Here is a 26216-nt window from a genome sequence, read left to right as displayed (position 1 = left end):
CACACTCGTAAGAAAGTAGTTAATGAATTATAGGGTCCAGTTTTTGGTGTTACCTCTTACAAAAGTGAGAAATTTGGGGCTAAAGCAAGATTTTTGTGAAAAAAATTAATATTTTCAATATGACGACCTAATGTTATCAAATTCTGTGTAGTACCTGTGAGTTCAAAATGCTCACTATATCCATGCATAAAATCCTTGAGGGGTGTTGTTTCCAAAATGGGGTCAGTTGTGGCTGGCTTCTGCTGTTTAGCCACCCGAGGGGCCTTGTAAATGCGACATGGTGCCCGCCATCTATTTCAGCTAAATTTGTGTTCCAAAATTCATCTATTGCTCTTTCCGATATCGCCGCGCTCATAAGAAAGTGGGTAACAAACTGTACGGTCCACTTTTTGGTGTTAGCTCTTGAAAAAGTGAAACAATTGGGGCTAATGCAGCATTTTAGAGGTAATTTTTTTTTTTTTTGCATTCTACTTTGAATTCATTCTTGTGTAACACTTAAAGGGTTAAAACATTTCCTGACAACAGTTTTGAAGTATCTGAGGGGTGCGGTTTTTAAAATGGCATCACTTTTGTGGAGTTTCCAATATATAGGACCCTCAAAGTCCATTTATATCTGAATAGGTCCCTAAAGAAATAGGTTTTGTAAATTTGTTGAAAAATTGAGAACTTGAGATCTTCCTAACAAAATAAAATTGTGTCAAAAATGATGCAGATGTAAAGAAGACATATGGGAAATGTTATTTATTAACGATTTTGTGTGGTGTAACTATCTGATTTAAGGGAATAAAAATATAAAGTTTAGTGATGAGCGAACGTGCTCGCCACTACTCAGTACTCGGCCAAGCATCACGGTGCTCGACAAGTTCGGCGCTCAGCGAGTATTTCTGGGTTGCTCGGACAGAAACTCGGGTCCCATCTCTGCATGTTTAGCGCTCTTCACAGAACCAATGAACATGCAGGGATTGCCTGCCACTCACTGTAATGCCATAGCCATGTTGGTTGTGGCATTACAGTGATTGGCTGGCCACACAACGTCATCAGGTGTATATAAGACCTGGTGCCGCCATGCTCGTCACAGTCTACCCCGAAACAGGTAGAGTAGGGAGAGGTGATGCTGAGTCTAGGAGAGATTTGCTTGTTTCTAGTTAGTATAGGTATTCCACAACATATATATACAGTATATCCATCTTAACTAACAGTCCTTCTGAGGAGTAATCCAGCTGCATATATTCAGTGGTGACAGCAGGAGTTAGGCAGGCAGGCAGTGTATGCAGCAGACTGCAGTGCATATAGTGCAAGAAGGTCCATTGAACGTCCTATCTGCTGCTGCTGTAATAATTTCAGATATTTGTAGACATAGCCCCAGATATCAGGGGCCAGGGCAATTTTTTTTTTTGCTTAATCCTGGTTATTTGCTTAAAAAACAATCCAAGGAACACCATTTTTCTGCTCCATGTGCTTGTTAGCACTGCAGAATACAGCCAGATCTGTTCCATATTTCAGCAATAAAGACATATCACCTATAACAGTGTTCGAAAATCAGCTATTTCTTCCATTTTCATTTCGTTGCAGTGTGTCGGTCAAGCTATTCACACTAGGTCTCTGTGTAGAATAATAATAGTAAATTACAGGCCTGCTATTTAAAACCATGGTTCTCTGTCAGACGTATCACATATATCTGCGTTCCAAAACCAGCCATTTCTTGTGAGCATGGAAAATATTGTCCTCCTTTTAAAATGGGAAAGGTGCATGGCAAGGGATGGGGAAGTGGACATGCTGGTGATGGTGCATGCAGAGGCCGAGGCAGAGAACGTGGCCGTGGGCAAGCTGAAATTGTGCCACAACAAACACCCACATCTTGTCGCTCGACCTGTCCCAATTACTAGGGGACCACAGTACACCACTATTGAACCCAGAGCAATGTCAAAAAGTTGTTGGTTGGATAGCAGATAATGTTTCCAGTCACTTTGCCACCACCACCACCCTGTCTGCTACACGGTCAAGTCTCAGTAGCCGTGAGTCTGGACCGCATATTCTTCACCCTGAGCCCCCTTCTTCGCATCATACCGAGTGCCCGGAGACAACTGATTCAACATTCGGACACTCAGAAGAGCTGTTCACTTTTCCATTTGTAGATTCGGGCCTTTCGCCTGGCCAGCTTCAAGCAACTCAAGAGGAGAACGCATGTAGCGATGCCCAAATATTGGAGCAGCCACGGTCACATGAAGGCAATGGTGGGAGAGTGCAATTACTGTGCCAAGAGGTGGATGATGATGATGATGAGACACAATTGCCAGAAAGTCAGGAGGAGGACCAGGGTGCGAAAGTGGAAGATGAGGTGGTGGATGATATAGTAACTGACCCAACCTGGCAGGGGGACATACAGAGCAAGGACAAAAGTCAGGAAGAAGCAGTGTGGTGGAGCAGACACAAGGAAAGCATTCCTCGTAACGCCAACATGACGGAAGTTGCCAGTAAAACTGTTAGGTCTTCCCAAGTCTGGTTGTATTTTAAAAACTCTGCAGATAACCCCAAAAAGGCCATTTGCACCACCTGCCAGGCCAGCATCAGCAAGGGTAGCAAAAATAGCTGCCTGACCACCACCAGCATCAGGCACATGGCAGCAAATAAGTGAGCCGAACTTCAGGGTCCAGAAACAGTGTCTGCAGGTGACACCACTGCTTCTTCTGCTGTTGTGCTTGCACGCCGATCCTCTGTCTATGGCGCATGCCAAGATGCCTCCCACCCTGCACGTGTCGTTGCACACTCTCAACTAGCACCATCAGCAAGCACGTCCATGTCCTTGTCCCAGCACAGTGTTCATTTATCTCTACCCCAGACTTTGGAATGCAAGCAGAAATATGCAGCCAACACCCCTCAGGCCACACTACTAAATTCAAACATTTTACGAATGCTTGCACTTGAAATGTTGCCTTTTAGGCTCGTGGAGATGGAAGCTTTCCGCAACCTGATGGCGTTGGCTGTCCCTCGGTACTCGGTCCCCAGCTGCCACTATTTCTCCCGGTGTGCCATCCCCGCATTACACGAGCACGTGCCCCACAACATTAGCCGTGCACTCAACAACACAGTTACTGGGAAAGTCCACCTAACCACGGACACGTGGACAAGTGGTTGTAGGCAGGGATGGTACATCTCGCGGACGGCACACTGGGTTAATATAGTGGAAGCTGGAACCCAGCCAAACCTTGGGACGGAACACGTCCTCCTGATGCCGAGGATTGTGGGTCCTGGGTCAATCAGGGTTGCCCCCACATTCTACAGCTCCTGCACCTCCCCCTCCTCCTCTTCAGCCTCCGTCTCTGAAAATTACCACATCAGTCACAAGCTGGAAGCACTGCAGCACTGACTCGGCCAAATGGCAACAGGCTGTGCTGAAGCTAATATGCTTAGGTGACAAAGCGCACAAAGCTGAAGAGTTGTGAACAGCTCTGAAAGAGCAGGCAGATCTGTGGCTGACACCACTGACCATACAGCCAGGCATGGTCGTGTGTGACAATGGCCCTGAACCTGGTGGCGGTTCTGAGGCGAGGCGAGCTCATACACGTTCCATGCCTGGCCCATGTGCTAAACCTCGTGGTTCAGCGGTTTCTCAAAACCTACCCAGATCTGCCGGACCTGCTTGTCAAAGTACACCACCTGTGTGCCCATTTTAGAAAGTCAGCTACAGCTTCCGCCTCCCTTGCCATGCTTCAGCAGCGTTTGCGGCTTCCAGCTCACCGACTGATCTGAGATGTCCCCACGCGTTGGAACTCTACATTGCAGATGTTGGGAAGGATTTGTGAGCAGAAGAGGGCAGTTGTTGACTACCAGCAACAACAAGGCCATCAGTATTCAGGTCAGACTCCACACATAAGACCTCAGTAGTGGACATGGATGTCAGACGTATGTACCATCCTCCAAAACTTTGATTCCTCCACCAAGATGGTGAGTGGCAATGACACCATAATTAGCGTCACCATCCCTCTTCTCTGTCTTCTGAAACGCTCTGCTCACAATTAAAGAGGATGCATTGCAGGCGGAGCACGATGAGATGGAGCAAGGAACCATACAGGGTGATTCCACACAACCCAGCCTCATCTTATCCCAACATGAATTGGGTAATAATGAGGAAGAGGAGGAAAAACAGGAGCTAGCGTGGATGGCCTGAGAACAGGGAGGAGGAGGAGGAGAGCATGGTCAGTCATCCTCTTGGTACAAACACGGAAGTCTTGCCTGTTAGTAGTCTAACAGCATGGCTGAGTTTATGTTACGCTGCTTTTCCCGTGACCCTCGCATCGTTAAAATTTTGGGTGACAGTCATTACTGGTTGGTGACACTTCTAGACGCACACTACAAGGAGAACTTTCTGTCTCTTATTCCCTTGCAGGACAGGCCTAATAAAATGGTGCAGTACGAGAAGGCCCTTGCTGCGCAATTATATAAAAAATTCCCATATGAAAATGCTGGCGGAAGAGGTCACAGTTCGTTGTACAACCAAGGAGTACAGGCGAGAGAGACACAAATACAATCCAGCAGAGGCAGGGGAACACTGTCAAAGTTGTGGGAGAGTTTTCTCAGACCCTCCCATCGCACAGGCCCTGAGGCGCGGGGTACTCTCCCAAGGAGGGAAAAGATTTGGAAGATGGTGAGGGAGTATCTTGACGACCATACCAGTGTCCTCCGTGATTCCTCTGTGCCTTATAATTATTGGGTATCCAAGCTGGACACGTGGCATGAACTGGCTCTCTACGCCTCGGAGGTCCTGGCCTGCCCTGCCGCTAGCGTTTTGTCAGAGTGGGTTTTTAGTGCCGCTGGTGGAATTATAACCGATAGGCACATCCATCCGCCTGTCAATTGAAAATGCTGACAGGCTGGCTCTTATAAAAATGAACAAGGGCTGGATTGGGCCAGACTTCTCAACACCACCGAATGATAGTAGCGTAACATAAACTCAAATACAGTGTCTTTTTTTGTGAGGTCTAACTCTATTCCCATGCACCTATGTCTTCACATCCAGACATGGGTATAAGCTTCCTGATTCTGTCTATTTGCTCTTGTCATTCTCCTCACCCTCATCCTTCACATCCTCCTTCATATCACCACCATATCTACAATATCACCATACCTACGACTCTTGCAAGGCGCATTGGAGTTCCTCCCAATTTTTGGAAGCCGTTGCATAGGCAAACAGTACGGGAAACCCACTTCCTAATAATGGGAACATTGTTTTCAGGAGGCCCTCCGACCTCTACGTCTCTTGCAAGGGACACTGGAGTTCCTTAACATTTTTGGCAGGCGTTGCATTCACTCCATAAGCAAACAGTATAGGAGACCCACTCCTTTTTAATGGGAACATGTCTTACTCATTACTGTAGCCCAGCTCCATGTGTCTTTAAATTGTTAGTAGGGTTTTTCCTAAATTTTGGCAGCCGTTGGGCTCACTGCATACCCTATAACTGTATAGCAAACCCTCTCCTTTCTAATGGGAACATGTCATTACTGTGGCCCAGCTCTATGTGTCTTTAAATTGTTAGTGGGGTTTTTCCTAAATTTTGCCAAGCATTGGACTCACTGCATATCCTATAACTGGATAGCAGACCCTCTCTTTTTTAATGGGAATATGTCGTTACTGTGGCCCAGCTCTATGCGTCTTTAAATTGTTAGTGGGGTTTTTCCTAAATTTTGGCAGCCGTTGGACTCACTGCATACGCTATAACTGGATAGCAGACCCTCTCCTTTCTAATGGGAATATGTCGTTGCTGTGGCCCAGCTCTATGTGTCTTTAAAGGGAATCTGTCACCCCCTGGGCGATATCAGACCTCTAATATGACCATACAGGGTATAGAAAAGTACATTTATACTTACCTGTATGGCCCATAGCAGAGGTCTGATTGCAGAGAAATCTGGTTTTATAAAGTCTGTTTGCCAGAGGCTTGGCGTCCGGGGTACGCCAGGCAAACCCCTCCTATCTGCTTACTATTCCCCTATATCGCCGCCTCTGTGCTAAATTATCATATTCCCCTCACTCCCCTGCATGTCACAGGGCCATATGACAGGCCCTGTGACGTGCCCTGCTCTGCCTCTCCTCCCGCGCATGCGCAAAGTGCCGCTCCCATGGAAAGCGCTTTGTTTCCCTCCAGCCCCATTTGGCTGCGTACTGCGCCGCAGCCTTGTATTGCGCAAGCGACGGTGAGTCACTGAGACTTCCGCTTCACTGGCAGTATCCAGCCAAACGGGGCCGGAGGGAAACGAAGCGCGCTCCATGGGAAAGGCGCTTTGCGCATGACCAGGAGGGGAGGCAGAGCAGGAAAGCAGACTTTATAAAACCATATTTCTCTGCTATCAGACCTGTGCTATGGGCCATACAGGTAAGTATAGATTTACTTTTCTATCACCTGTATGCCCATAGTAGAGGTCTGATATCGCCCAGGGGGGTGACACATTCCCTTTAAATTGTTAGTGGGGTTTTTCCTAAATTTTGGCTGCCGTTGGACTCACAGCATACCCTATAACTGGATAGCAGACCGTCTCCTTTGTAATGGGAACATGTCGTTACTGTGGCCCAGCTCTATGTGTCTTTAAATTGTTAGTGGGTTTTTCCCAAATTTTGGCAGCCCTTGCAGTCACAGCATGGGCATTACCACTATAGGAGACCCGATCCTTTATAATGGGAATTTTTTTTTTACTGAGACCCTCGTCTATGTCTCTTCAAAGGGGTATTGGGTTGCGTGCAAATTTTTGCCAGCCCTTGCAGTCACTTCATACGCACTAACAGTATAGGAAACCCACTATTTAATAATGGGAACAGCAAAGCATAGCCGACTGCTGGCCCTTTAAGAATAGTAAGGCTGTAAAAATAGTGTTTGTGACTTTCACAATCCCTCCTTCATAAATGAAACAGGATGTGTCTGATGATGTGTCACACACCACATGGACAGATAAGGTTGTAAAATGTTAAAATGACATTTACTGGTGAATGTATTTTTCACCGTTGAAAGCAATGCAAAAGTGCAAAACCACATCAAAAACGCTATGTGTGAACATAGCCCAAGGTGTGGATGAGCATTTTTGTTTTTGGTTATTTATTTTGCCTTATATACAAGTCATTATCCTGGAAAGGATGTTCCTTAACATTTTTCCCAGGAAAGTCCATTATGGTTTCGTTTTTGTATGTTTTATTGAAAGTCCGTAAAAGTAGCGTAATACCTCTGACAACTTTGTTGACAGCAGTGACCTGGGAGTCCGAAATGCTTCCAGGGGTTTTCCTCATGCTGTTCCCATGTCATTTGAGCACTGTTCCCATCAATTTAGGCAATTTTTAGTCCCTCTGCAGACCGCCTGGGGGAGCCGCCGGAAAACTGCTCGTGTTTCCCATAGACTTACATTGGGCTCGTTGCTCGGGTCGAGCACCCAAGTATTCCAATGTGCTCGACCTGAGAAACAAGCACCCGAGCATTTTAGTGCTCGCTCATCACTAGTAAAGTCTGAAAATTGCAAAATTTTACATTTTTTTGTCAAGTTTTTGATATTTTCATAAATAATCTCAAATCATATTGACCAACATTCGCAACTAACATGAAGTACAATATGTCATGAAAACAGTTTCAGAATCAGTGGGATACGTTGCAGCGTTCCAGAGTTATTACCTCATAAAGTGACACTGGTCAGATTTCTAAAATTTGGCCTGGCGATTTAGTTCAAAATTGGCTCTGTCACTAAGGGGTTAAAGGGGTAAAGCTTCACAAAGGAGGAAACCCAGCGTGTATTTTGCATATTACAATAACAGGTATCACTTTGTATAATACATTTTTCGTCTTTTTGTGACTGATTTGATGCTCGGAGATCTTTGTAATAAACCATCTTTATAGGGAGTCTGGCCGGGTCTGACAGCCGCTCTCCGCTCCTGCAGCCGCACGATCACCACCTAAACCCACACGGGAAAGGAAGGAAGATCACAGAGAACAGCCATTAATATTAATGATGTGAATGATTTATCACAGTCACAGCTGGTAATAGGAAACTCTGCAGCCAAAGAGGTAAATGTCTATGGAGAAAAAAAGACACGTGAGGCAATAAATACACACAATATTTCCCAGAATATGGCGGAGTATATCTTTTGGGTATGTTCACAAGTTGCCCTGTTTTAGCGATCTTTTTTTTCTGTTGCAAACTGCGTTTTACAGTATCAGCTTAGTGCTGGATATTTCTGAAATCTCATTCACACCCTGCATTTTTTCCTTGCATTTTTCTAAAATCTGCAGCTTGTCAGTTCTTTCAGGGGTTTTGCAGCATTTTTCACCCATTCATCTGAAGTAAAAACACTGCAAAAACAATGTGGTTTTTGGTGCAGAGAAAAATGCTGCAAAAACGCACCGTGTGAACCTACCCTTATAATGGTTGTGTTCTGATTGGAAATAAACGAGAACGGTCATCAAAACATGGAGACATATGTAATTCTATGGTGTTTCCACATTAAATATCGCCAGGCAGCATCTATTTGTGCAGAGCTGCACCTTGAAGATTCCATCACGAGATTCCATGATGACATCACTGGTGATTGTCGGCCATTATGACATCACAGCTCACGGTCACTACTTATACAATGTACACAGGGTCACAGGTGCCTTTGTTGGCTTCATAGTGACTGAGCGCATTTGCAGTTTTTCGCTATTCCATAGTGACTGATCGCACTTGTAGTTTCTCGCTATTCCATAGTGACTTGCGCGCACTTGCAGTTTCTCGCTATTCCATAGTGACTGATTGCACTTGTAGTTTCTCACAATTCCATAGTTACTGATCGCACTTGCAGTTTCTCGCTATTCCATAGTGACTGATTGCACTTGCAGTTTCTTGCTATGGCTGAATTACTTATGGACAATCTTCAGGTAGAAGCACTAAGGGAGATTCTTACCACCAATCGCCCTGACATTGAGCTTCTACCACCCGACGGCGTCCTTAGCTTCACTCACCGGCTGGTGCTGGAGCTAGTAAAGGGCTGCCTGACAAAATACCAAGAAGGTCATCTCACCTCAGAGTATTTGATGGATTTATCTCAGAACATCAAGACATTACTACAGCAGGTAAGTGGCGGAAGCTCCGTACAAAACTTCTCCATAATAATCCTGATCCCCATATTATACTAATGTCCCCATCCTGGTCCTATCTTATACTAATGTCCCCATACTGGACACATCTTATAGTAATGTCCCCATACTGGTCCCATCTAATACTAATGTCCTCATCCTGGTCCCATCTTATAGTAATGTCCCCATCCTGGTCCCATCATATAGTAATGTCACCATCCTGTTCCCCATCTTATAATAATGTCTCCATCCTGGTCTCATCTTATAATGTCACCATCTTATACTAATGTCCCCATCCTTGTCCCATCGTATAGTAATGTCCCCATCCTGTTCCTCATCTTATAGTAATGTCCCCATCCTGGTCTCCAACTTATAATAATGTCACCATCCTGTTCTCTATCTTATAGCAATGTCCCCACCCTTGTCCCCATCTTATAGTAATGTCACCAACCTGGTCCCATCTTATAATATTGTCCCCTTCCTGGTCCTATCTTAAAGTAATGTCACCATCCTGTTCCCATCTTATAGTAATGTCACCTTCCTATAGTAATGTCCCCATCCTGGTCCCTCTCTTATAGTAATGTCACCATCATGTTCCCGATCTTTTAATAATGTCCCCATTATGGTCCCATCTTATAGTAATGTCCCCATCTTATAGTGATATCATCATTCTGGTCTCCAACTTATAATAATGTCACTATCCTGTTCTCTATCTTATAGTAATGTCACCATCTTATAGTAATGTCCCCATCCTGGTCCCCATCTTATAGTAATGTCCCCATTCTGGTCCCATCTTATAGTAATGTCCCCATCCTGGTCCCATCTTATAGTAATGTCCCCATCCTGGTCCCATCTTATAATAATGTCCCCATTCTGGACCCATTTTATAGTAATGTCACCATCCTGTTTTCCATCTTATAGTAATGTCCCCATCCTGGCCCCATCTTGTAACAATGTCCCCCATTCTGCTGCTTTTTACATACACATAAAAAAATTCATCTCACCTGACCTCTTCCTCCTCCACAGCCGGGGCGCTTAGGAATGGCGTCATGTGCAGCCGTGCCGCAATGCCGACATCAGCTGCTGGCCTCTGATTGGCCGGTGGCTGCTATAGGTATTGTGGTGCAGAGAGCCGGTCTCTGGGCTGCAATACAGTTCAGATGAATGAGGGTCTGAGGGACCTGATAATAGATAATAATGGTGGGATAGAAGATTCTTCTTTCCTCCATATAAAGCACGACGGGTCCCCAGATATGTAGTCTTGTATCTGCAGAGAGAGGAGCAGATGTCACAGACAATGGCGGCCTCCATTGTCACCTTTCTCATCTCAGAATTTTCCTTTTTGTTTCCTTTCTTCTTTATAGGCTGAAAAAAGATCTCAATATGGAGATTTGGCTTTTATTAAAGAACTGGCCGAAAAAGTCCTGTGTGTACTGGAACGTCCGGCCCGCTCATCGGAACGCCCGGTAAGGAGCCATCATCTTCTCTATCACACGTCCTTGTTTTCTGATCTTCTCCAGATCACCGGTCAGATCTCAGAAGATCTGGTTTAGTCCGTCCTGATTTATGTATTTGGTGATTTAGAGGAAGGTTCCACATATTAATTACATATATTATATCTATCAGGAAACACCAGAAGGCGACACCAAAGATGAGCAAAGTCTAATCCCGGAAATCCCTGACTCTGATATGAGTCAGCCGGAGCTGAACAGCGATCTGATTACAGGTGAGCGATCACCCGACCTTCTACAAGGAATATCCAGATATTACAGAGGACGGGGATAATGTTAGATTTATATGAGATTACAGTAGTTATAGATGGTTACATATTATGTTCTTTCTGATGGAGTCGATCACTTTTCCCATCTTTTCCATCTGGCCCAGACTGACATAACAACTTCCGGCCAGGACTCGTCTGCAGAGATTACAACACAGACAATTCTGACATCTTACATTTCCAGCCCCGTCCCCATCTATTCCCAACCTCCACAAACTCCTCATCCTGCTGATACATCAATACTGAGCCGCTGCTGCCCTATGTGTCCCTATTACTGCAGCTGCTGTGCGGCACAATAACAGGGATCCTCTTACTGCCCCACATAGTAATGCCACCAATGTGACTCTTACAAAGTAAATTGCCCCCTTTTCTACCCTCTAAATGGTAAAATTGACCCCTAGAAAATATCATTGCCCTGATCAAGTGTCCTAGAAAAGTTTCCACATTTTGTCCCAGAAAGTGATAATGCCATAATGTGCACCTTTGACAGTCACAATACGCTGAGTGCCCCTATAATAATAATGCTCAAGTGCCCATTTAACATTTAAAGCGCATCGGTCAGTAGGATTGTGCTCAGTAAACTGCATACACTGTCAGGTAGGCGACTGAGTAAATGATACCTTGGTTGATGAAATCCGTCCTGTGGTTCTTGTGTAATCTTTACTTTCAGTTTGGAGATAATGATATGCTCGTGTTTCGGGGCGGCCTGTGGGGGGCACTCTGTCTGGTGATCTGCTTTCATATTTATCTGTATGCTCTTATGACAGCTCACTGTGCCTTCACTGACATGCCTCCTATTTTACATAATGCATCTAGTAGTGTAGGGCTAGGTAAAATAGCAGGCAGGTCAGTGAAGGCACAGTGAGCTGTCATAAGAGCATACAAATGAATATGAAAGCAGATCACCAGAGAGAGCGCCCCCTACAGTCCCACCCCGAAGCTTGAGCATATCATTATCTCCAAAATGAAAGTGAAGATTACACAAGAACCATATGATGTATTTCATCAACCAAGGTATCATATTAATAAGTGTAATGTCACCCACCTGACAGTGTATGTAGTTTACTGAGCCAATCCTGCTGACAGGTGCGCTTTAATAATGTCCCCTGAGTACCCCAATGTACAGCTCCCCTATACACAGTATGATGGACCCACAGCTTCCCCTATACTCAGTTTGATGGGCCCATAGCTACCTGATGCACAATATGATGGACCCACAGCTCCCCCTATACAAAGTATGATGAGCACATAGCTCCCCTATATATCGTATTGTGAGCCCACAGCTCCCCTATGCATAATATGATGTATGATGCTCCTGGTAGGACCCCCTGAGCGCGCCCCAGCCGCAACCTCTGCCACTCCCTACAGATAGCGATGCTACTGATGTCTATGGATGCGCCGTACACTCCCATATTAGAATCCCCATATAACGAATATTAATCCCATTCACAGACGTCTTGTCATTTCCCCATTATATTGCTGTATTATCCATGTAGGATTAATATCGTCTAATACATTTTATTTTTTCATTGTTTTATCACTATTTTAGAAACAGCTGAGTTGGCGGATCCTGTCAGTGTAATCTGTGAGATCCCGGAGATCCAAGAATCTGCTGATGTAAGTATCATAGGGGGAGATGTCTGTGTATCACCGGATCATGGGGTGTGAATGATCCGTCCAGTATTATCCCCATATAACCCCAGGACGTCGCTATTCTAAGAGGAGATGACACCATTGCGTTACATAATAGCATTTATATTATAGGGAATCTGTCACCAGGTTTTTGCTACTCATCTGAGAGCAGCATGATGGAGGGGCAGAGACCCTGATTCCAGTGATGTATCGATAACCTTACTGGAGGCAGCAGTTCTGATATAATCACTGTTTTCTCTGCTGCAGATCTGGCAGTGCTCTGAATGCTGAGCCCTGTATAACCCCGCCCACACCAGTGATTGGCACATTTCTGTGTATAACCCCACCCACACCAGTGATTGGCAGTTTTCTTTATATAACCCCACACAAGTGATTGGCAGATATCTGTGTATAACCCCGCCCACACCAGTGATTGGTAGCTTTCTGTGTACACTGTGCATGGGCAGAAAGCTGCTACTCAGAGGTGCTGGCGAGGTTGCACAGAACAATAGGACTAGATGACGTGAGACAGATAGTCCTCTAGTGATAATCTCCTGCTGATAAAACACTGATTTTATTGAAGCAACCACAAGCTGCCCTTGTTCTCAAGATGGCGCGTGATTTGTGCAGTTACAATTGGTGCATCTATAAATGCAGGTTTACTCCTTCCTGATTTATGTGTTTGGTGATTTAGTGACATCTTCCACATATTAATTACATATATTATATCTATCAGGAAACAGCAGAAGGCGACACCAAAGATGAACAAAATCTTATCCCGGGAATCGCTGACCCTAATATGAGTCAGCCGGAGCTGAACAGCGATCTGATTACAGGTGAGCGACCACCCGACCTTCTACAAGGAATATCCAGATATTTCCAAACACATTAGACTTCTCACATTTCCTGCCACGTCCCCATCTATTCCCAACCTGCACAAACTCCTCATCCTGCTGATACCCCAATACTGAGCCGCTGCTGCCCTATGTGTCCCTATTACTGCAGCTGCTGTGCCGCACAAAAACAGGGATCCTCTTACTGCCCCACATAGTAATGCCACCAATGTGATTCTTACAAAGTAAATTGCCCCCTTTGTTCCCTCTAGATAGTAAAATTTCCCCCTAGAAAATATCATTGCCCTGTGCAAGTGTCCTAGAAAAGTTTCCACATTTTGCCCCTATAAAAGTGATAAAGTCCACATATGGATCTTTGTCGGTCACAATACTCTGAGTGCCCCGATAATAATAATGCTCAAGTGCCCATTTAATAATGTCCCCTGAGACCCCCATGTACAGCTATTCTATACACAGTATGATGGACCCATAGCTCCCCTATACACAGTATAATGCTCCCACAGCTCCACTATATACAGTATAATGCCCCCACAGCTCCCCTATATACAGTATGATGGGCCCACAGCTCACCTATACACAGTATAATGCCCCCATAGCTCCCCTATATACAGTATGATGGACCCACAGTGACACTTTACACAGTATGATGAACACACAGCTCCCCTATACAAAGTATGATGGGTTGAAAGCTACCTTATACACAGGATAATGGGCCCACAGCTACCCTATACGCAGTATGATGGACCCACAGCTCCCCCATATATAGTATGATTGACCCACAGTTCCTTTATACACAGTATGATGGGTCCACAGCTCCCCTATACACAGTATACACAATATGAATGGCCCACAGCTCCCCTATAGACAGTATGAATGACCCACAGCTCCGCTCTACACAGTATGATGGGCCCACAGCTCCCCAATACACAGTATGATGAGCCCACAGCTCCCGTATACACAGTTTGATGGGCCAAAAGCTCACTTATACACAGTATGATGGGCACACAGCTCTCCTATACACAGTATGATGGGCCCAAAGCTCCCGTATACACAGTATGATGAGCACACAGCTCCCCTATGCACAATATGATGGACCCACAGCTCCCCGTATACAAAGTATGATGAGCACAAAGCTCCCCTATATATCGTATAGTGAGCCCACAGCTCCCCTATGCATAATATGATGTATGATGCTCCTGGTAGGACCCTCTGAGCGCGCCCCAGCCGCACCCTCTGCCACTCCCTACAGATAGCGATGCTACTGATGTCTATGGATGCGCCGTACACTCCCATATTAGAATCCCCATATAACGAATATTAATCCCATTCACAGACGTCTTGTCATTTCCCCGTTATATTGCTGTATTATCTATGTAGGATTAATATCATCTAATACATTTTATTTCTTCTTCGTTTTATCACTATTTTAGAAACAGCTGAGTTGGCGGATCCTGACAGTGTAATCTGTGAGATCCCGGAGATCCAAGAATCTGCTGATGTAAGTATCATAGGGGGAGATGTCTGTGTATCACCGGATCATGGGGTGTGAATGAGCCGTCCAGTATTATCCTCCATATAACCCCGGGAGGATCCCCCCTTATATTACATCCATGTCTGCGGAGCGTCCGGCTTGTATCCTCCCTACATCGGATCAGTGCACATCCGCTGGGACATAATATAGGGGAGAAGTTTCTGTATCTGGAGCTTTTTTCCTGTATCTTCTGTATCTTAATATCATTCTTTCTTCTTTTCTAGAACTTGATGGAATCATTGATCCCGGCGAGAAAGCCGCATATCAGCGACTACGAAACATCCAAACTGATCAGCAGCGGATGTTATGGGTGAGATTTCTGTTGTATCATCCACATTTCTAAGGGTTCCCTATGACAATGCTGTGCTGCCATTCAGTGTTATCATAGGGACATGATGAGTCCACACCACTGTCCACATCTAATGATCACTATTCAGCTCAGCTATATACAGTTGAGCAATTATGCCTTGTAATGTGTGGGGGGAGCATAATAAACTTCTTACGGCCATTGGACGACTTTCAATTTAGACCAATTTTTATTTGGACTGAATAGTATCTACTGGTGAAATATAGCGAATCTGCCCGGGATGAATATCGGTAGATTCTCTCATCTGTAATGTGACCTGGGTGAGGGCAGAAGTGGCATTGTGCAGACCACCCATAGGTGATAATGTGACCTGGGTGAGGGCAGACGTGGCATTGTGCAGACCTCCCATAGGTGATAATGTGACCTGGGTGAGGGCAGACATGGCATTGTGCAGACCTCCCATAGGTGATAATGTGACCTGGGTGAGGGCAGACGTGGCATTGTGCAGACCTCCCATAGGTGATAATATGACCTGGGTGAGGGCAGACGTGGCATTGTGCAGACCTCCAATAGGTGATAATGTGACCTGGGTGAGGGCAGAAGTGGCATTGTGCAGACCACCCATAGGTGATAATGTGACCTGGGTGAGGGCAGACGTGGCATTGTGCAGACCTCCCATAGGTGATAATGTGACCTGGGTGAGGGCAGACATGGCATTGTGCAGACCTCCCATAGGTGATAATGTGACCTGGGTGAGGGCAGACGTGGCATTGTGCAGACCTCCCATAGGTGATAATATGACCTGGGTGAGGGCAGACGTGGCATTGTGCAGACCTCCCATAGGTGATAATGTGACCTGGGTGAGGGCAGACGTGGCATTGTGCAGACTTCCCATAGGTGATAATGTGACCTGGGTGAGGGCAGACGTGGCATTGTGCAGACCTCCCATAGGTGATAATGTGACCTGGGTGAGGGCAGACGTGGCATTGTGCAGACCTCCCATAGGTGATAATGTGACCTGGGCGAGGACAGACGTGGCATTGTGCAGACCTCCAATAGGTGATAATGTGAGCTGGGTGAGGTCAGACGTGGCAATGCGCAGACCTCCCATAGATGATAATGTGACCTGGGTGAGGGCAGACGTGGCATTGTACAGACCTCCCATAGGTGATAATGTGACCTGGGTGAGGGCAGACGTGGCATTGTGCAGACCTCCCATAGGTGATGATGTGACCTGGGTGAGGGCAGACGTGGCATTGTGCAGACCTCACATAGGTGATAATGTGACCTAGGTGAGGGCAGACGTGGCATTTTGCACACCTCCCATAGGTGATAATGTGACCTGGGTGAGGGCAGACGTGGCATTGTGCAGACCTCCCATAGGTGATAATGTGACCTGGGTGAGGGCAGACGTGGCATTGTGCAGATCTCCCATAGGTGATAATGTGACCTGGGTGAGGGCAGACGTGGCATTGTGCAGACCTCCAATAGGTGATAATGTGACCTGGGTGAGGGCAGACGTGGCATTGTGCAGACCTCCCATAGGTGATAATGTGACCTGGGTGAGGGCAGACGTGGCATTGTGCAGACCTCCCATAGGTGATAATGTGACCTAGGTGAGGGCAGATATGGCATTGTGCAGACCTCACATAGGTGATAATGTGACCTGGGTGAGGGCAGACGTGGCATTGTGCAGACCTCCCATAGGTGATAATGTGACCTGGGTGAGGGCAGACGTGGCATTGTGCAGACCTCCCATAGGTGATAATATGACCTGGGTGAGGGCAGACGTGACATTGTGCAGACCTCCCATAGGTGATAATGTGACCTGGGTGAGGGCAGACGTGGCATTGTGCAGACTTCCCATAGGTGATAATGTGACCTGGGTGAGGGCAGACGTGGCATTGTGCAAACCTCCCATAGGTGATAATGTGACCTGGGTGAGGGCAGACGTGGCATTGTGCAGACCTCCCATAGGTGATAATGTGACCTGGGTGAGGGCAGACGTGGCATTGTGCAGACCTCCCATAGGTGATAATATGACCTGGGTGAGGGCAGACGTGGCATTTTGCAGACCTCCCATAGGTGATAATATGACCTGGGTGAGGACAGACGTGGCACTGTGCAGACCTCCCATAGGTGATAATGTGACCTGGGTGAGGAAAGACGTGGCATTGTGCAGACCTCCCATAGGTGATAATGTGACCTGAGTGAGGGCAGACATGGCATTGTGCAGACCTCCCATAGGTGATAATGTGACCTGGGTGAGGGCAGACGTGGCATTGTGCAGACCTCCCATAGGTGATAATATGACCTGGGTGAGGGCAGACGTGGCATTGTGCAGACCTCCCATAGGTGATAATGTGTCCTGGGTGAGGGCAGACGTGGCATTGTGCAGACTTCCCATAGGTGATAATGTGACCTGGGTGAGGGCAGACGTGGCATTGTGCAGACCTCCCATAGGTGATAATGTGACCTGGGTGAGGGCAGACGTGACATTGTGCAGACCTCCCATAGGTGATAATGTGACCTGGGCGAGGACAGACGTGGCATTGTGCAGACCTCCAATAGGTGATAATGTGAGCTGGGTGAGGTCAGACGTGGCAATGCGCAGACCTCCCATAGATGATAATGTGACCTGGGTGAGGGCAGACGTGGCATTGTACAGACCTCCCATAGGTGATAATGTGACCTGGGTGAGGGCAGACGTGGCATTGTGCAGACCTCCCATAGGTGATGATGTGACCTGGGTGAGGGCAGACGTGGCATTGTGCAGACCTCACATAGGTGATAATGTGACCTAGGTGAGGGCAGACGTGGCATTTTGCACACCTCCCATAGGTGATAATGTGACCTGGGTGAGGGCAGACGTGGCATTGTGCAGACCTCCCATAGGTGATAATGTGACCTGGGTGAGGGCAGACGTGGCATTGTGCAGATCTCCCATAGGTGATAATGTGACCTGGGTGAGGGCAGACGTGGCATTGTGCAGACCTCCAATAGGTGATAATGTGACCTGGGTGAGGGCAGACGTGGCATTGTGCAGACCTCCCATAGGTGATAATGTGACCTGGGTGAGGGCAGACGTGGCATTGTGCAGACCTCCCATAGGTGATAATGTGACCTGGGTGAGGACAGACGTGGCATTGTGCAGACCTCCCATAGGTGATGATGTGACCTGGGTGAGGGCAGACGTGGCATTGTGCAGACCTCCCATAGGTGATAATGTGACCTGGGTGAGGACAGACGTGGCATTGTGCAGACCTCCCATAGGTGATGATGTGACCTGGGTGAGGGCAGACGTGGCATTGTGCAGCCCTCCCATAGGTGATAATGTGACCTGAGTGAGGGCAGACGTGGCATTGTGCAGACCTCCCATAGGTGATAATGTGACCTGGGTGAGGGCAGACGTGGCATTGTGCAGACCTCCCATAGGTGATAATGTGACCTGGGTGAGGGCAGACGTGGCATTGTGCAGACCTCCCATAGGTGATGATGTGACCTGGGTGAGGGCAGACGTGGCATTGTGCAGACCTCACATAGGTGATAATGTGACCTAGGTGAGGGCAGACGTGGCATTTTGCACACCTCCCATAGGTGATAATGTGACCTGGGTGAGGGCAGACGTGGCATTGTGCAGACCTCCCATAGGTGATAATGTGACCTGAGTGAGGGCAGACGTGGCATTGTGCAGATCTCCCATAGGTGATAATGTGACCTGGGTGAGGGCAGACGTGGCATTGTGCAGACTTCCAATAGGTGATAATGTGACCTGGGTGAGGGCAGACGTGGCATTGTGCAGACCTCCCATAGGTGATAATGTGACCTGGGTGAGGGCAGACGCGGCATTGTGCAGACCTCCCATAGGTGATAGTGTGACCTAGGTGAGGGCAGATATGGCATTGTGCAGACCTCACATAGGTGATAATGTGACCTGGGTGAGGGTCTGACAGACGTGGCTTGTGCAGACCTCCCATAGGTGATCTATATAGTGCTATTTCATGTATTTCTAGATGTGGATTTCTAGTGACGGCCGGACTTCTAGTATTAAACATTAGTACAGAAGATCATATAATAACTAGTGTTGACCGAGTATGTTCTGTTCCGAGTATGCTCGGGCCAAGCTCCGAGTATTTACCGCTGCTCGGTGATATGGTTGAATCGCTCCCGTGTGCATGATTTCCAACTGTTTGACAGCTTTATTACATGTGAGGAATGTGTAAGAAATAGACATTCCTCACATGTATTAAAACTGTCAAACAGTTGTAAATCAAGCACACGGGAGCGATTCAACCATATCACCGAGCAGCTGTAAATACTCGGAGCTCGGCCCGAGCATACTCGGCGAAAGGGTTAACACAACATACTCGCTCAACACTAATAATAACTTCTATAGACGGACTGCTAATAATGATTCATTATAACCCATGGATTCTCTTTCTCTCCAGGGCCGTCTACTTAGTGCACCACAAAGACTCAAAACAGATCTTTGCCATGAAGAAAATGGCCAAGCGGAACCTGGATAAACCAGCGGCCTTTCTGGAGAGGGACATCCTGACATTCTCTGATTGTCCCTTTGTGGCCTCCATGCTCTGCTCCTTCCCTACGAGATCTCACCTGTGTATGGTCATGGAGTATGTAGGAGGTAGGACACGTACATTGTATTATATTCAGCTCATGTCTGCTGACATCTCATCATTAGGATTCTCCCCGTGGACGGTTACATCCCCACAGAGCATTTACTACAGGTTATCTATTACCAAGATGCCTGGAAAGTCATTGATGTGTGTGATCTCCTTGTATGTCCGCACTGAGCACGTCAGTATCTCCAGCTGTAGACGAGATGTGACATCACTTTATGTTATTAGTGACATGGACGACGTTTCACCATGACTTCAGACTAATATTATGTGCACTATACATGATATCTGTATATATTCTCTCCTGCCCCAATGTCTCCGCTCACTTCTCATCATACATCATGGCGATCTGCTGTATAAACCACTCACCGCTCATATTTCCTTTCTTCTACAGGTGGAGACTGTGGGACCCTCCTAAGCACCAGGGGTCCGTTATCTGTCCCCTTGGCCCGCTTGTACTTTGCAGAAGCGGTTGTTGCTGTAGAATACCTCCATAGCTATGGTGTGGTGCACAGAGACCTGAAGCCGGATAAGTAAGTGCCCCCTGTAGTATAATAAAGGGGTAAAGCTATCATCTATTATCACATGGTCTGTGAGTCTAAAACCATCTTCTCTTTCACAGCCTCCTGATTACATCTGCTGGACACATAAAAGTCACCGATTTTGGAGCTTCCAAACTTGGTCTCATGATACCAAAAACCAACGTCCACAAGGAATTAGCGGTGGACATCTACAGAGAGTTCCTGGACAGCGAGGTCAGCATCACTTACAGGAACTTAGCTTGTTCTTTACAAATCTCATTACACTATTGTCTCTTCTCTACATTCTTCATTTCTAGAGAACTTTTCCACTGATATTTTGTCTTTTGTCATTGTGTTTTTATGGCGAGAACTTTTCACAATAATCGTTTCATCGATTCTCATCTTGATCTTCTGTTCGTTTCCAGATCTGTGGCACCCCATATTACATCGCCCCAGAGGTCTTCCTGAACGAAGGCTACGGAAGACCTATTGACTGGTGGTCACTGGGGATCATCCTGCACGAATTCCTTGTGGGATCTGTACCATTTGATGAGAACTCACTAACTGAGCTTTATAGAACTGGCCAAGTTGGTAGGTAGAATAATCCAATCATTGCTTTCACTGGTTACATTGGTTTAGTTATTTCCTTTGCTTTATCTTACAGTTAAATGCAGAGTTTTTATTTTCTGTAATTTTCTATATAACAGGAGACATAATTTGGGATTGCGATCATGCTCCTCCTCCCGATGCTCAGGACCTCATCAATGAGCTGCTCAAAAGAAATCCGGCACATAGACTTGGGACAGGTAACAGATATAACAGCATTAATATTTCTTACTAAACCAAGGATATATCGCTCATGTCCATGAGGATCAGCACTTCTCTATCTGCTTGCCTATTTCTAATTCTCCATACTATGATTTTAAGTCTATTTCCTTCATGTTGGCTTGCTTATGTTATTAGTTCAGATTAAGATATACTGTTCAGATATGGAGCTGTCTCTGACAATGTCCGAATCACTTCTGTTTTTTTTTTTCCAGGAGGAGCATTTGAGATCAAGGGCCATCCGTTCCTGAGTGACTTAGATTTTGACAACCTTCTAAGTCAGAAGCCGGAGTACGTTCCTCAGCTTGTGTCAGATGAGGACACCAGCTTATTTATCAGTAAGTAGAAAGATACGTCACCTAGACTAAGCGGCTGTTTGTCTCGTCTTCCATAAAATGTGACAATTGGTTCCCATTAATAATAGTGATTAATGGAGACTGTGTTATACTGACAACCCTTAATAACACTTCATTACCTATGTCTTGTAGATCACTCTGATATAAGCAATTATCTGGTCTCAGAGGATGAGAAGGACACAAGTGAGGACAATGAGAGCCTTGACTTCCAAAATTTTATATCATCTTCTGAAAGGCTTTCTAAAGTAAGTAGGTGATCAATAAATCCAGAATACGTAAAAAAAAACTCTAAAAGTAAAAAAGTATTTCATATCTTATTTTTGCTTGTATTTAGCTCCATACCTCCGCTACCAGGACAATGAATGATGAGGATCCCAAGTCCTCTCCCGAGTGTACCCAATCATCCAGTACAAACATCTCAGAAATGTAAGTAGATTAAGGGGTCATTACTGGGAGCTCCATGCTGATATATTACCACAACACCAAATATAGGACATAAATACGATAATATCAAAAGTAGCATCCACCGCCCCATGATTAGCGGTCATTGTACTTTTGGCTTCAGAAATCGCTGGTGATAGCAGTCCATAATTGTAGCTAGTCATGCATTTTCACTGCTGCCCACACTGTAGGAGAGATGTAGTATTACATGTCAGCCATTCTTGGTAGTTGTTTTCTGCTCTGATCCACAGAAGATAGTTTTGAGCAGGAGACCTTCCCCACGATGACAGTCACATGTCCTATTAGTCCTTATAGTCGGTGTTGTTCTAGTGAGACAATCCCTTATATCCTGCGTTTACTTGTGATTTACACATTTTCTTCATCCAAACAGGCAGAAAGAATCTTTCCGTCAATCTGACAGAGACGACGCTATAATCAGCTTACCATCCTCGTCCCCATTGTCAGGTATGTACATGTCTACAGCACAAAGAATGGAAATGTTGCCATCAAGACTCAAATATTTCCTCAAGGTTTTTCTGTAATAGGTCTACTATGTTATCCATGTTTCATGGATTCCAATGATATTTCCCATGGGCCCATATTGTATCTCAGTTTCCTTACATTTTGTACAGTTTTTTCATGGATTATGTGAGATACGTTGGGGCATCCAGTGACCTACGTCATCATAATGAGACATCGTCTCCTATAGTAGTATATCGCTCATTAGGGATGCACCATATGGCGGCACACAGGGCGCTCGCGGCTTCATATTAGTGATACTTTTAATGCCCCTCAGATAAGGTCGTGTGTGGTATATAGGACTTATTCTGCCCTATTATGTAATGCCAGATTACCAGGACTATAGGAGACATGACTAGAACAATTCTACTATGTATATGAAAGATACAAAGCAGATCCCAGAAGAATATGTCGTTAATGAGGGTTTTTTTTACTTTCCGATCAGAATTTCCAGCTGAGGAGGAAAGAAAATCTGCATCAAATCTGAGTATAGAAGAACAAAAACCAGAAAATGGAGAAAAGGGGAAAAAGAGACGAGGTAAGTGTGAGAGTCATCTCCATGTTGTGTGATGTCGGTCAGTGAGAATAATTCATGTGGAGCAGATGTCATCTGTCAGTGATGGGATTGTCACATGTGTGATGGCTGACAATGATCCCTGACCTCTGTGTGATGAGATTCCTCTGCCGTCCGGCACAGTGACCGCACAGTAGTATCATGTATTATGGAGTCCCATCACTTACATTATATTTACTTCTCTTCTCATAGGTTCCATCTTCCGCCGGATCTTATCATCCTGCCGGCGTGGATTATCCAGGGCTGCTCGTGCATTTGCATGTTGTCACTGTTGCCCTAAAACCATCTAAAAGACAGAAAACCTGAAGTCCAGCAGATCCACCATCACTGCTGGACCTGTATAGAAGGACCTTCACCATCTACCTGAGGCCTTCTGACTGTTCCATCTCTACCCGGACATGTATCACCTCTGTCACCAGGCTCCGCGGTATTCATACTGCTCGCCTGTCTGGGCTTTTACTGATCACCCGGTATCTGACCCCGGCTGTGCTCCTGACTATGATTTCACCTATTGATTCTATTCCTGATTTTCTCCCTCCCTTATCCTTCTATCCTATTATCAATAAAAAAAATTATATATATTTTTACGGAGATTTTTTTGCATCCATCAAACTTTACTCTGCATTTTGTTAATTGACAAAAATAATATATTATCACAACAGTTTTAAAAGAATATTTATGCCTATAATATATATATAGATAGATATATGTATACATCTATCTGGGACAGCTCAGCTATAGGATCCTACCCTGACCCGGGCACGAGAATGGGTAATAGAGGTAAATGGGGTGGCTCAGCAACCGGGTGCAGAGACTGTCTTTCCACGCATGGCGGTCAACCAAGATTTACTCTATAGGGTTGACAAGATCTGGGACAAGGTCGTTGAACATCTAGTAGTGCCACAGTCACACCCCCACACAAACAAACCTCTCCTGTCAATACCTCTAAGGGAAACCTATTGGGTTCACACTCTGTCCCTAGGTTCGCGACCCCTACGGCAGGTACCTCTGAGTCGGGATCTTCGGGTTCCACTTCCGGACACACTTTTATTCTGGGAGGGTTAATCTTACTCTCCCACAAGGTCCAAAACAGTGGCAAACTTCTTCCCAGCACAGTCCCGTAAGGAAGAGTCTTTACCACTCCAACCACATGTTTAACCTCTCCGCACTTGGCACAGATGGAGCTCCCCTGTTGTTCCGACAGGGTCTGCGGTGCCGATGGTCCATGCATACCTAGACAACCTGCGGTTAAACCTGCAGTCCATGGGTTCAACAGTCAGGGGGCAGTTAGCAGCCATATGTCCTGGCCCTTGGCATCACCAGCACCTAATAGCGGGGGCACCACCAGTCCTTGAGACCAATTTAGGAGAAACTGGTCTCCTGCCACCCTCACTCTGGGGTACCCCCACAGTGTGGGCTTGGTTCTTACTGTCCCCACCAGAGGGCCGTGACCCTTTCCCAGACTCCGGGGCTTGCAGGGGCCGGCGTGCCATTTGCATTGGGGCAGAGTCCCGTTCAAAAGTCCTGGGTGGCTGTATACCGCTCAATCAGGCTAACCACCTGGTCGAGATTACCTGGGTCCCCTTGCCCCACCCAATTCTGTATGGCTGCTGGCAGAGTTCGCACCAGCCGGTCCACCTCCACCCTCTCTACCATTTGGGCTGGGCTCAAGGTCTCAGGCTGGAGCCACTTTTTGACCAACTGTAACAAGTTATATGCCTGAGACCTAGCGGGTCGGGACTCCGCAAAGGACCACTGGTACACGCGTTGGGCTCACACATAAGTATTACCCCCCAGTTGGGCAAGGATTTCACCTTTCAGCTTCTCGTAGTCCTGGGCATCCTCCCAACTGAGGTCAAAGTAGGCCTTCTGAGCTTCGACCATCAGAAATGGAGCCACCACTTCAGCCCTATGATGGACTGGCAGGCACTCCCGCTCCGCTGTGCATTCGAAAACTGTGAGGAAGGCTTCCATGTCGTCCTCAGGACCCATCTTCCTTAACGGTGCTCTTACTTTGTCCCAGGCCTCACGTCGGAGAGATATTCGGCGTTTGCGCCGTTTTTCGCAGGGCAGCAATCTGTTGCAGAATCAGTTCATTAGTCTTTTGCTGCTGCTGCTGGTACAGTAGCTGCTGCTGATTGTGCTGCTGATCCCGCTCCTGCTGTTGCCGCTGGGTGAGTACAAACTGCTTTAGTAGCTCCTCCATTTTGTCTGTTGGCCTAGGCTGCAAAGTGGCAGGCCTAATAATAGACATGCAGCTGGTGTTGGGGTATGCCTCAGCTCACACTGCTCACATTCTCCATCATAATGTAGTGCAGCGGTGTGTATACATATATGATTGCAGTGTAGGATAAAAGTAAGTTTGGACTTGGTCAAACTAGTTGTCCAAGGCAGATTTGGTAAAACCCGGCATGGGCTTTTATTCTTGGAGTGGACTGCAGGAATGGCAGTGGGGCAGTCCACTTCCTCCAGCCCGGGTCTTATAGGTGGCTCATGGCCACAGATTCCTGTTTAAAACCTGCAGCAAAGGTTTGGGTATGTCAGTTTCTGGTTTGCAAGCAGTGCTCTGCTCTGTACAGGCTTGTGTGAGGCTGAACACAGGTCTGTGAAGGCTCCACATCTGATGCACCCTGAGTGACATGGCGCGGCCGTCTCCCACGGCAACAGGGTCTTATGAACTGTGTGGACATCCCGGCTGCGATCCGGAGGACAGCTTTTGTTTTGAACTGTGAGTTTTGATGAATAAAGCTGTTTAAGGACATGTAATTCTATAGGCAGACGTGTCAAATTTTAGCAATGGGCTTCTGTAAGGTTATGCCGCCGAAGGATTTTTAACCCCTCTACTACCCATTACCAATCTTCTAAATGTGCCATCACTCTGGCAAGTGATGCAGAAACTTTCCTGTAGTGCGGCTGCAGTGGGCTCAAAAGGCGGCGGGCCCACTGAAAGCACCTATAAGGGCCAGCTTGGTCCTCCTCTGACGCCCAGTCATAGGAGATTGTTATTAGCATTATATACTAAAGTATTGCATTATGCATTGCAAGTGATCAAAAACTGCAGGATCAAGTCCCCTAGGGAAACTACGGAAAAAAAAAACTAGAAAGGAATTTAAAAAAATAACTAAAACAAAAACTCTTTAAATTATCATTCCCTTC

The 26216-nt window shown here is 46.3% G+C and overlaps 1 protein-coding gene across 1 annotated transcript; it reads left to right on the top strand.

Moving 5' to 3' along the window:
- Positions 1–14432: 14432 nt before the first annotated feature.
- On the top strand, positions 14433–24297 carry LOC141192344 (microtubule-associated serine/threonine-protein kinase 3-like). The gene is made up of 13 exons (XM_073661894.1): positions 14433–14462; positions 15102–15187; positions 19633–19829; positions 20219–20357; positions 20447–20579; positions 20771–20936; positions 21053–21151; positions 21386–21508; positions 21659–21771; positions 21861–21952; positions 22359–22432; positions 22932–23024; positions 24143–24297. Exons 1-13 carry the CDS (start codon positions 14433–14435, stop codon positions 24295–24297), a joined length of 1500 nt encoding a protein of 499 aa, XP_073517995.1.
- Positions 24298–26216: the final 1919 nt, after the last annotated feature.

This window comes from Phyllobates terribilis, unplaced genomic scaffold (genome assembly GCF_046119375.1).
Source record: "Phyllobates terribilis strain yellow unplaced genomic scaffold, ASM4611937v1 Scaffold_1__5_contigs__length_1240528914, whole genome shotgun sequence".
Taxonomy (NCBI): domain Eukaryota; kingdom Metazoa; phylum Chordata; class Amphibia; order Anura; family Dendrobatidae; genus Phyllobates; species Phyllobates terribilis.
The sequence above is the reverse complement of the archived record's forward strand: the minus strand, read 5'-3'. Positions and strand labels throughout refer to the sequence as shown.